Here is a 13,153-nt window from a genome sequence, read left to right as displayed (position 1 = left end):
GTTTTTCCTCTGTAACATTCTGTCTTTCTTAACCAAAGGAAACATGATTGACGTCTTCCAGCTTGTGGGTAAGCAGTGTTCTCTTAATGACAGATTAAAGATGACCGTGAGTGGAGAAACCAAATCATCACTACATTTTTTTAAGGATGTAGGTAGGTATTGCATCAGGACTGGCTATTGAACATATCAATTAGTTCATGGTGAATTTCACTTGATTCGGTGTGATCTTGAGCTTGTGTATCTTTTCAAGCATCCAAGATTTGACATCCTTTGAAGTGATTTGCAAACAATCTACATTTTTCTGCACTTGAATTAACAACCTCATTGCCCAGAAATATCTCCGTGGGCAACCCATTATTATCCTTCCGTTTTGACTCCACAAATTTCCAAAAATGTCGAGAATATTTGCGTAAATCTGCCTTAGTTCGTATGCAGTAGCGTTTGTATAAATAGCGGTTGTATGTTTTGGTTAACGGAAGTTTGGTGGGGAAATTCTGAATAATTAAAGGGTGTGTCACATCAAATTGCATCACGGAAAAAACGCTGTAGGAATTAAATTTTTAGGAATTATACCTTCAGCTTTCGCTTATAATCAGATAAGAGTGTATAGATCACGTTGGCCATGCTTCACTGACAATTTTTCGTAAATTTGGAAAAATGTCGTCGAACGAAAAAGAGCGTCCTGAATTAATCCTGCGCACTCATTTCGAGAATCCGGAGTTGTCACATCGGGACATCGGTAAGATGCTGGGAATCGTCCAATCCACGGTCAGCAGAGTACTAAAACGATACTTCGAGAACCTAACCATCGACCGGAAGGTGAAGAACGGCAAAAATGGATGCTCCATCAGTGAAAAAGATCACAAGCGTAGACGTGATCCGAGAAGTTCGGTCCGGGATGTCGCCAATAAGCTGAATTTGTCAAGTTCATTCGTCCAGCGGACCAAGCAGCGGGAGGGCCTGCGTACATACAAGGTTCAGATGGCTCCTAACCGTGACGAAAGGCAAAACATGGTGGGGAAGACACGAGCCCGGAAGCTGTACACCGAAATGCTGACGAAGCCGCATTGCCTGGTAATGGACGACGAAACCTACGTCAAAGCGGACTTTCGTCAGCTGCCGGGCCTGTTGTTCTTCTCCGCAGAGGACAAATTCAGCGTTCCGGAGGAGATTCGCAAGCAGAAACTATCCAAGTTTGCCAAAAAGTACATGGTGTGGCAAGCGATCTGCTCTTGCGGTAAGCGGAGCGCCCCCTTCGTGATGACTGGCACGGTAAACGGACAGGTTTACCTTAAGGAGTGCCTACAGAAGCGCTTACTACCACTATTGAAGCAGCACGAGGGCCCGACCATCTTTTGGCCGGATCTCGCTTCGTGCCACTATTCAAAGGACGTGTTGGAGTGGTACGAAGCCAACGGGGTCACCTTCGTGCCAAAGGAAATGAACCCGCCCAACGCGCCGGAGCTTCGCCCAATAGAGAAATATTGGTGATTATGAAGCAGGCCCTCCGGAAGAACCCAAAAGTTGTGAAATCGGAGGCGGACTTCAAGAGAAAATGGATTTCTGTTAAAAAAAAACTACAACCTGACGTTGTACAGGTGCGAAGCATACGGGCTTGGGCTCGAAGTATGAATAAAAAGAAAATGCCAAAAGTTGTTTAATAGTTTTCATTTTACTGTCTAAAATTTTCAAAAGGATCGGTCTACTGGGCGAATTTCTACAGCGTTTTTTTCCGTGATGCAATTTGATGTGACACACCCTTTATACGTAAAACACGGAAATTAATATAAAGAATTTCGGACACGTTTTACTCTTTATTCGATCTAAGTTGTTATACAGTTATTTTCTCTTCGCTTCTAGAATAAAATGACAGTTACATTAAAGGATGGAACAAAGGTGAATGATTAGCTAGGTGTAACTATTGATGACGTCAACAGTATGGTCGGTAACTGTCACTAGGACGTGCGAAATGTTGCTTGGTATATAAGCACCGGGATCGGCAATGGCCTCGGAGTGCCTTCGATCTAAGACGATTTAGATGTCTTAGGTGTATATTTGTGGCTTAGGAGACGGTCTGCACAGTGGAACGAAATCAACCAAATGACTTTGAAGCAAGCTTGTAAATCAATCAACTGCATCGTCTGCGGATTTTAAGAAATGCCAATCAGTTTGGCGAAGGGCTTCTAGTAATCCTCCAGAATTAGTCCGACGAAAGTCAAGTCCAGGTTCATCCGGAGTGTTTACATGTACGATGAATTGTGAGAGACTAATTGTCAACTCCAAAGCAGGATGGTTGGAGTCAAGAACGGAAAGCGGTTCTGTAGCTTCTTCGAGATGGTATTACGAGAGTGTAGCTTCGTTCATCAGGGTAAAATATATGTGTATTATGAGCTGTTGAGATTTCTGTCAATGTCGATTGAATCGGAATAAAACATCTCTTGTAAATATAGCCCTTTGTCTCCGGAGCGATCGAACTCCTCCACACTGGAAAGTAGTAAACACACCTACCTCTGAATTTCATTCCCTGTGACTCATTGATGATGGCAGCCAGTGCCGGATGTTGGTAGCGATCTCGCACTGCCGCCGTCCCACCACCATTACCACCACCACCACCACTGTTTCCATTACCATTGGTAATACTGTTTCCGTTGTAGTGATGGTGCCCGTTGTTGTTGTTCAGTCCATTGTTGTGTTGGTGCACGTGATGCAGATTACCATTGCTTCCCTGCTGTGTCGGATGGTGATGGTGATGTTGGTTAAGATGATGGTGGTTATGCCCGTTAGTAAGGCTATTGTTGTTGTATTTGTTCTGCTCGTAGAATTCCGCCCGGACCGAACGGATAGAGTTCTTGTTCTCCTCCGGATTGTTTCTGGCGCGCAGGATCTTCTGCTCCTGGACACTGTATCTGTGAGTGGGGAAATTTCTGGATTAGAATTTATTATTCTGAAGCGAACATCCGTTTTCTTACCTCGATCCGTAGCTGTTGGTATTGTTGTTATTCAGATAACCGTGACGGATGCTGTTAGCCGGTGAGACTAGCGTTCCACGAGATGAACTGATTCCGGTATCGGTGGTTTTATCCTTGCTTAGCGATTGGTTGTGTTGGTTGTAGGCCGAAACCATATACATATTGTCCCGACAACTCGACGGACGGTGGGTTGAGGGTGGCGTATCCAAGCCACTATCACAAGCTGAGTAGTCTAGTTCGGTCAGTACTGTGAAGGAACAGAATAAAATTAATAAATGAAATATTTCGTAGTTGTAAATTGTTGCTTCACTTACAGGAATGTCTATTATTATCGTTTCCAGTTGGCCCAATGGGACGTCGATACAGGTCATCATCTCTGTAACGCCCTCCGCGACGCAGCTCAACTTCTTCGTCTGCATCGTTGATAATATAACTACTATTTCCATTGATGAAGTTATCCGACAACTTTTTCAGTGGCGAATATGGGAAGCCATTGCAGAAACTTCCGTTGTGACTGTTGTACCCGTTGGTGGAGCTTCCCGACAGATTGTGTCTTGCGTTGGGCACCTTCTTGGGGGTGGAATGGTTCGTCAGCAATCCGCTGCATAAGCCATTTTCGTTGATGGTGCTCAGATCAGGCACCGAATCAGAGTGCAGGAAGTGCAGATGGTGATGATTCGCGGACGTCTTGTGGTAACGGGTCAGGAGCCAGTCTTCGATTGCTCCCGAGTAGGTTCCACCGAGGCCAAGATGGTTGTTCTGCAGGGAGGTGTGTGAAACCGGAGCGGCAAGAGAGGCTCGCGATCGGGGCCCTTGCGTCAGACGAAGAGCACGACGCCGCTCTTTGCTGCTCAGGGTGCATTCCTCAAGCAGTTCGAACCAATCTTCCAGGCCCTGATCGCAGCGCAATAAAACGCGACCTTCCCGTGAACCGAGAAGCAACCCAATTGCGCTGTACGACCGACGGTTTAGCCACTCGACCTTCTCCACGTCGACCAGCTTGATCTGTAACAATATTGCAACATGTGATAATATTAATTTTTCCGAATTACAATTGGATGCCGACATCGTTGGAATGCCCATTTGTGTAGATCAATTAGATTACATCGCGCAACAATAGTGTACCCGTCAAGTAAATCGCCTCATCAATTTCTCTAGCATCAATTTCAATGAAAAGGGATTTCCGCCCCATGTTGTAACTTTGCATATAGCGAGCCAATGAAAATGTTCACACTTGATGAAACTTTCGTTCGGACTAACGATAACCATTTATCCTGCGATATCCGACCATTGGATTCTCGCAGCAGACGGGGAAGATGGAGTGTACAAGGATTAGAGACACGCATTCCTTGTAACTGGCTTCACTCGCGAGAGCGATTTGCTCTCACTCTTGATGCCGCCTACACCTAATTAATGAATTTATTAAGCTCGCTGGCAGTTGGGCTAATTATAATCCCAAGCCGAAGGGTCGTCCGCGCTGGGACCACGCGAAAGGCGCTGTCGAGAAATGCGGGTAATTAGGTGTCATTTATCTGGTGGAAATTAAACCATTCTGCGAATGTCGGTTGTGTTTCAAAATCGAATTTCTGCCAAGTTGGTCTTGTTTTTATTCTCACCGATGGCTGATGGAAGTGCGCGCGAGGTTGAAGGGGTGGAGGTCAGATAAACGGTTTACAGCGTCCACTGGAAAGGGGCAAATGTATTGGGCAGAAACATTTTCCATCTGGCATTCTGTGGCGTTTGTGCTGCTGTGGGTGGGATGATGATTCAATCAAGTTTCCAGACGATGATGGGCATGCATGGTGTGCATGTGAGACATTGAATCGTTGCATACCGTTCATGTGCATCGGCCAGACGATGCTTTCCAGGAACATCACAATGAATACATAGACTGTGTTCCTCGAAGAGCCAATGTGTTTGGCGAAAGTGATATTCAAATCAATTTTGCACCCGGTGATGCTACGGGGTATAAAAAATTTACATAAGTTTCATCGAGTTTAGCCAGGAAAGCGATTTTTGCAAGAGCAAAGCGGAATATGGTTCAAACTGCTGAAAGTTTTATCAAACGGAAAATTGGAACGAATTCAATTTCTTGCCAATTGCCGGGTGATAACGATTGGGCAACGAAAAAATAAATACACTATCGAAGAATTTTTAATGCGCAGATATTTTGTGAATATATCGACCGATGTTGCTCGGTATTAGCTTCTGAAACTATCAATGCTGGTTAATCGTAAATTGGATGTTTAGAGTTAACCTTATTAGCCAGAGATACGAATAACCGTTCTAGAGCTTGTGTACTACAAAATCGGGATAAATAAATTTCGAAACAAAAGACATTTGTTGTCAATTCAATTCAGGATACATTTTTATTCGTGTATCTGTGCATCGTTCATCTTCGAAAAATCAATATTATTACTTAATTGGGTTGCATTATCAATCGATGAACTTTCGAGTTGTCTCCAGGACAATGGTCTAAAACATATTGCACTGTTCGTGAAATGTGTTTTTTGAACGGAAGGTTGATGTTATATGGCGGTTTCTGATGAGCCGTAGAACTAAGACACGGCTTCCAGAAAACTTAAATTTGCACATCTGCGACAATAGTAAATGAAGTCCGAATGAGCTAATACTTTGCAGAGGGTATTTTATCGTGCAAATTAACATTTCGCAGGGAGTCCCGTATGAAAAATCGATATAACGATTTTCATTGGCACCCTAAACCATACGTTTTGCCTCGTATTTCGAAAAAAACGACAAAGTCCCAGAGCGTCGATTTTGGACATTTTTTTTTTTTCGAGATGACAGTAGATCTCGACGTTTCATGCAATTTGAAGACATTTGGCATCAAATTTTTTTTTCGAAACCCCTGATTTCCTTTACTCCCCTTGAGTGATTTTTCGGTTTTCGAAAAACTCAAACTTTGACCGCTGTGCGACACTAGTAAATGAAGTCCGATTGAGCTGATATTTTGCATAGGGTAGTATTTCGTGGGAATCAACATTTTTAGTCAGGTTCGCTTTGAAAATTCGAGGGGCACTTTTTTCCCATACATCTATTGGTACTCTAACATATATACTAGCTGACCCGGCAAACTTCGTCTCGTTTTTTGTTTTCAATACATTCAAACATTCACGTTTCCTTACTATGAGCAAGTTTGATACAGAAAAAATAAGAAAATGAAGACATTTCAAATCGGATGATTCCTTCCTCGAGTTCTGCGCTTACCAACACATTTGGCGATCCATTTTTATTTATATAGTTACAAGATATAGGAGTGCGTTTTTTCCATCTCCACTTTCGAACAAAGATAAATTTCGTTAGCGCAAATATCAAATAGACTAACTACGCTTGTCACGATGTAATTGTAAAACATATGGAAACTCAATTTTCCGAATTTTCCCAACTTCCTTCAGAGTTTTCTAAATTTTTCCTTAAAGAGAGGGGAAGAGTGGCGAGCCCCCATTTCTTGCCACTTAAAACCTCCACATGCCAAATTTGGTACCTTTTGTTTGATTAGTTTTCTTCGCGAGGAGAGAGGAGTGTCCAATCATCATAATACATTTGACGCCCCCCTCTAGAACCACCACATGCCAAATGTTGCCCTACTTGCTTGATTAGCCTCGAGGTTATGCAGAAATTTGTGTTTCATATGCGTCCCTGTTAAACCTCGCTGATTGGCTAACGAAATGGGATGAAGGATCATCAATGGGTTCAGACGAAAATTGTTCAGCGATTCGAGATTCTTGCAGTGATTCGTTGTAAAATTTGTAAAATTGTAAAAAAGTTATTCGTATATTCAACAAGTTCAGTGTCGCTCTAGACAGCCAACAAGCTGAGAATTAATTTGACAATTCGCTCAAATTATCTTTTTATTGCTTTGTTTATTGAATCGTTCGCGTCACTCAATGCAAGCATCTATTCATCGAGGGCGTTTACGTAGCCTAATTGGTTGCGTGTCTGCCATACAAATGAAACACAAATTTTTCGCATAACTCGAAAACTTATCAAGCAAATGGAGCCAAATTTGGCATGTGAAGGTTTTATGGGGCACCAAACGTTTCTATGGTGAATACACTCTTCTCCCCTCTCTAAGGGGGGCTGTCATACAAACGAAACACAAACTTCTGCATTACTCGAGAACTAATAAAGCACAATTTGGGATGTGAAGGTTTTTGGGTATGAGAAATGTTTCTATGATGGTATGGCACCCCTCCCTCCTCTGGAATGGAGAGGGGGTCCCATAAAAATATTACACATATTTCAACCAAAAGTATTCCAACCGAACATGACAATTGAAAATTTTCGGAAAACTCTGAAGGAAAAAGGAAAAATCGGAAAATTAAATTCCCATATGTTCTACGATTACATAGTGACAAGTGCTGTTAGTGCTGTTTGCGCTAGCGAAATTGATCTTTGTTCGAAACTGGAAATGGATTTTAATGTGATGAAACGCACTCCTATATCTTCTTCTATCTATACCAATAAAAAAGTATCGCCGAATGTGTTAATAAGAGCAGAACTCGAGAAAGGAATTGTCCGATGTGGGGCTGTCTTTATTCTATCATATTTTCTGTATAAAACATTTATTCCATGTAACGGAGATACATGTTATTTGCAAGTGGTTGAAAAATCTTGAACGAGAATTGTGTCTGAAAATAATCTGATATTATAATGATGAGTTTTGTTAGATATACTAGGAATTTCATAGTAAAAAATAAATTCAACGGGGTCGATTGGAAGATCAATCATTGAACAGTTCTGCGATTGGACCCATGAACTTGCTCATAGTAAGAAAACGTGAATATTGAAAGTATTGATAACACAAAACAAATTTTGGGCGGGACGAAGTTTGCCGGGTCAGCTAGTGTTTATATAGTGTTTATATAAAAATTATATAAAAATAATTAACTATTATTAAATTCTCCGTATAGAATGAACATTCCTTAATCAAGTATCAAGTGTTCTGCAAGGAATATTGAACACATTTTTTTCTGTCAAGGATTTTTTACTGCAATGATGAGATTTTTGTTGATATATTATAGTAATTTTCATACTAATCGAGTCAAAGTAAGTACTACAATTTTAACACTAAACCTACCACGAGGGGTCAAATGACCCATTTTAAACTTTTTGTCAGAATTCTCTTGCAAATTACATTGTCACAACATCATTTGCCTAGACTACTTTTCTTAAAACATACATCGAATGTACTTTTCAGTGTTTACTTCTCTCTTGTTATTTTTTCAAGAAATATATGTGATCTGCCCTAACTACCGCAACGGGTCATTTGACCCGTGCAATCATTCATATGATATCAGAAAGATTTGTATGTGTGGTTGTGATACAAAGCCATTTCATTACACACTTTTGCTATTGATTTATATATTTTGTTGCATTTGTGAATGATTAGAATTAATTGTATTGCTGACTATCCAAGCGAGCTAACAGTAACCATTCCCAGCTACAGTGCTATTTTGCGTATCAAAAATTGTAGCTTCATTATTTTGCTTATAATTGCTATCCCAAAATGTCGAAATATCAGGAGAAAGATGATATGCCATATCCGGCCGGATAGCAAATATTGGCCGGATACCGGATAGTTACCGGATATCCGTTTCATCTCTAATTATTATGTTTAATCCCAATGAAACCGTTGAACTTCAAAAGTTTTTTTTACATTTTTTTAGTTTTAAGTACGTTATCTGTATCATTAGTATATTTCTCTACAATAAAACCGTTCACAATTTCTTTAAAATTTTGGATTTGCATTTTTCATGAATAACCGTGTTCTAATATCTCTATCTTTTTCGTTTGATACCCATATTGATTGGGTTTAGAGAAAATATGTAATCCGCCCTTTTTGTAGCAGCCACCATCTTGGATTTACATTTTTCATCAATAACTGTATGTTACTAGTCAAGCCCTTTCATTTGATACCCATATTGATGGGGTTTTAAAAAAAATTGTATCACCATCCATAAATAACTATGTTCTACTAGTCAATCCCTTTCGTTTGATACCCATATTGATATGGCGCCATCTTGTGAAAATACAATACATAATTGAATTAATAAAAAACATTTATACCAAACGTGTTTCCATTTTGTCCCGCTACTTATGACGCACCCGTTAATAAGTTCTAAAATAATTAATAAATATTTTCTCTCGAAGAAATGCAAAGAAAACATGTGTCCGGAATTAGAAGCAAAAGTGTCCGGATTTAATATCACGACACGATGAAAGAAATTTCAAATTTTGAACAAATATAACATGATTTTGTGGAATTCTGTGATTCATAACTTAGATGGAGACCTTCTAATTCATAGGAAAAAAATTCGACTCTGTTACAGCTGAATTGCTAAATGAGCATAATAAAATAGAACAGATGGGATAAAAAAATCTTTTCATCAGCTCTTGTCAGTTGTACAAAATAGTTGTACTGAAGAGTTCATTTCTATGTTTCTATAACGTTTATTCTGTAGTCCTGTTATAGTTTAGTTGGTCGGTTTCGTTTTAATCGATGTGTTTTATCGAAGTGCTAGGGCGGAAATGGTCCGCCTTTCGACTTCATACCAGAATAGTAAACATATGCCATCTTTCCCACGATAGTTTTTTTTAGAACATGACAAAAAAAACTTACATATTCCAAAGATTACGTTCGTGGACCATTTTTTCTTTGCAGTACAGAAGCTTTGCACAATTTTCAGTAGTTCTTTCGATTCAGTTTCACGGTCTTGTTGTTACCAAAATCAAGCCCACAAAAGCACGAGAAAACATCAATCATTCGTTGAATTATTTCACGTCTAGCAAAGCTCCACAAAAGCCGTCACAATCGCTCGTTCCAAAGCAATCGCTTATCGCTCGACGGTTGAAGGGCGACGAGGGAGAGCGATCAATGATCTTCGAGATTCTTTGTCGAGCAAATAGTACAGGATGACGTTCAGCCTCCATTCGGTAAGTTTACGTAGGCTAAAGCGGTGCCCGTTTAATTCCGGCCCTCCCCGCCTCTCTTAACCACTGGCAGCAGCACACAAAGCACACATTTTTCCATGCGAATTCCTCGGCTGATTTGGCCTATCAGTCAATGGAAGTCTGAGCCATCCAGGTCGCTTGGAAAAACGACGTCGGGAAAAAGCGCCGACAACGGGGATGATGTTGGTTTGGAAAATGCAATTAAACGACGATTTTTGCCCTACTCGTTCGAGACGCGCTTCCGACAAAAGAGTTACGTGAGATGATTGGTGAGGGGGAAGACGGGGCTGGGCGGTGATGATATGGAATGTTTGTTCAACAGAGTGAATATAAATTGGTTTTAATTGATTTGCAGGCTCTGACAGACGTCGTGCGCCGTTGACGTGAGGATATTGAGGGATTTCTTTTGCTAGTCTGGCGTTCGCGATGTTATAAGGTGGAAAAGATTGGATTCCTTTCGGAGCGTTGCGTTTCGTGAAAGCACCTTTCGGTTTAATCTTGCGGAATCTCGGGAAGCTATTCGAGTGGATGTTCGCTCAATCATTTCACTGATTATTCCCGGTAGTGGTTGGTTTGTTATGAAATTTTCTCTCGCTCTGCTACATACTTCAAGAGAATCTGGTCCCTGCCCCTGCTGTCATAAGTCATGTATGAAGCGCAAAGACCACAGCTCAATGGCCGGACGAAAATCCCATTTGCTTTTCCGGTGCGGAAATCCTTATGGGAGCAATCAGAAAGGTGATGGAGCGGGAAATTGATAAGTGGTTGGGCGAAATTAAACCATGATGATCGTTATTAAATTAACGGCCCCTCCGAAGATGAAATACTTATCTTCGGCAGAAGATTGCCTTTAACTCACCTTAAAGATGAACTGACCCATGTCGGATATCTTCTCGGACGCCGATCCAGACGCTCGTTTGAAGCAATTGAGATAATCACGTGTTAGGATGAAATATCTGCAATAGTCGTAAATACAATGCCTCATTAGGTTGGTGATTGTGCTCCGAGAATGTATAACTTTTTGTTGCGGAACTGGAATGTCGTCTGTATCCTGTGTCCGAATAGCCCCTGGAATTAGCACCCACCTAGTGGAGTGAGGAAGCTACGAACCGATAAGGATGTTCGAGGGAATCTTTTATGTGCACAAACCAATCCAGCTCCGATGAAAGAAGTAGTGAGTGTCTCATATTTATATCTGTAGCGAGGCTCTATACCTTCTCAGCAGGATACCAACCTTTCTTTCCATCTGGAGAACAGTCTATCTCGTTGCTGCCAGAGCAGACCTCGCTTGATCGGTCCGGTCATTTGAGCCACCGGAATACGTCCAATTAACAGCGACTTCTGGAAGGAAGAAAATTGGAAAATGCGAAATTAGTGGAATGAAACTTTCTATTGAATTGGATGGTATTTTAAGAAAATTTAAAAAAACTGAAAAAATTATTGACGTCAGGCGTTTGTTAAAAAAAAACTACACGCGACGGTTATGCAGCTTGTATGTTAAAACATCGGGACCGAGAGTAACCTAAAATATTTTATGTCAATATTTTCACGTTTTACACTTTCTCGTAGTTTCATACAAATTGAATATCATTTTCTCAAAACATCATGAAAATCGTTTGTGATTCCGATCTTTAATAGTATTTTGAATGTTTCTGTGTCAAAATTCAGCCCTACTTCAAATAACTACAACATTTTGCATCCAATTTGAGCACGACAAGTTATACTTGGAAGATAAATTTAGTTGAACAGAAAACACACGTAATTTCCAATACAGATCTGAAATAAATTGTAAGTAGGCCGAAAACCCTTATATTTCATAGTTATCAGATATCATAAAACTTTGTTTAGGTCGATTGAGTCATATGGTGCATGGGAACTTTCTACAGATTCTCTCACGAAGTTGTAGCTTCGTTACATACATTAGAAGATCATAGAAAATCGAAAAAATATATATCAAAAAACGGCTATGTAACGCTTTAGATAATTAATTTTTACATGTTCATGAAATATTTCAAACAAATCGGTCGAGTAGATCCTGAGATATCGATACCACCAGCTGAAAAAATATGGCTACGAGAAAAATGCGTTTAAAAATTCTTACAGCAATACTTATCCCTGGGAGTGACTTCATACTTCAGGCTGTAACTTTACAACGAAATCAAATAACGAGAAATTCTTTTAGGACAACATTTCTGAGGGCATAAGCTTCCCCAAAATGCAAAACAAAAAAAAAATTTTTCGACCTTTCAGAATGGAAAAAAAGAACAAAGCAAAACGACCAGAGCAGGGGTGACATTGCGCATTTCGAAACGAGTGATTTTTGTTCGTTTCGACCATTTTCACATGCTTTTGACCAGCTTTGTTTACGAACCCAAAAATTTTACATTTCTCTACGAGACAAATTTGGCTCTAAATCTAGTACCCCAAAAATATAAACTTGAAAAATATACATAATACTAAAACCATTTCGATTTGAGTTCGTATTCTCTCGAAACGAGTTACTCGTTTCGAAATGCGCAATGCGGTATGATCTTTTTTTACACGGAAATATTCTATTGCATATTGCTTATGAAAGCTCCATACAATATTTTTGTTCGCAGGAACATAATCGAGAATCGCTGTAGATAAGCAGCAATGTATTAACGAAATGTTTCGTCAAGAATTCCATCCCATATGACCATTTAAAAGAATACGAGTAGAATCTATAATGCCCACAATTTGACTGGGAAAGCTCATTGAAGTGTGTACGATGTGAAATGTTAAATGTTTATTGTTTTTCCAAGTATCCTCATTTGCATGCATCTTTTGCATGCATCTGAACTGCTTGCATTTTTTCTTCCCTCTTGCGACACCCGTAATATATTCTAGCAAACATTAAATCGTATGACTAGCGTATATACAGCATCATAAATCCCATATTTTGGATGGTATATGATGCGCCTAACCAGCATATACATGCAAAAACGGAGGCGATATACATACACAACAAATGTTTGCGAATTAATTTCGATAAATATACAACTCATGTACGATTAATGTCATATGTATATACGATTTACTACAGACAAATAAAAAAAAACTAATTGCGAAAAATATTTACGATGTTATAATTATTTTTATAACATCACGAATCGCCATTTGTATAAATAAGAGCAGTTATGTTTGAAGAATTAGAAAAATATTGAATTGACTTCTAGAGGGAGGACGGC

At 39.9% G+C, this 13,153-nt stretch overlaps 1 protein-coding gene across 1 annotated transcript in view; it reads right to left on the bottom strand.

Annotated features, from left to right (window-relative positions):
* Positions 1–13,153, bottom strand: part of LOC129775787 (GATA zinc finger domain-containing protein 14) — a 301,077-nt gene that overhangs the window by 9,036 nt on the left and 278,888 nt on the right. The window contains exons 3-7 of the mRNA XM_055780882.1: positions 11,179–11,285; positions 10,804–10,900; positions 3,284–3,974; positions 2,970–3,216; positions 2,509–2,906 (exon numbers count right to left, since the gene is read on the bottom strand). Of these exons, the coding sequence (XP_055636857.1) occupies positions 2,509–2,906; positions 2,970–3,216; positions 3,284–3,974; positions 10,804–10,900; positions 11,179–11,285 (1,540 nt within the window). The remainder of the gene's footprint in view (positions 1–2,508; positions 2,907–2,969; positions 3,217–3,283; positions 3,975–10,803; positions 10,901–11,178; positions 11,286–13,153) is intronic.

Source organism: Toxorhynchites rutilus, chromosome 3, assembly GCF_029784135.1.
Source record: "Toxorhynchites rutilus septentrionalis strain SRP chromosome 3, ASM2978413v1, whole genome shotgun sequence".
Taxonomy (NCBI): domain Eukaryota; kingdom Metazoa; phylum Arthropoda; class Insecta; order Diptera; family Culicidae; genus Toxorhynchites; species Toxorhynchites rutilus.
This window is presented reverse-complemented; position numbering and strand designations above follow the sequence as displayed.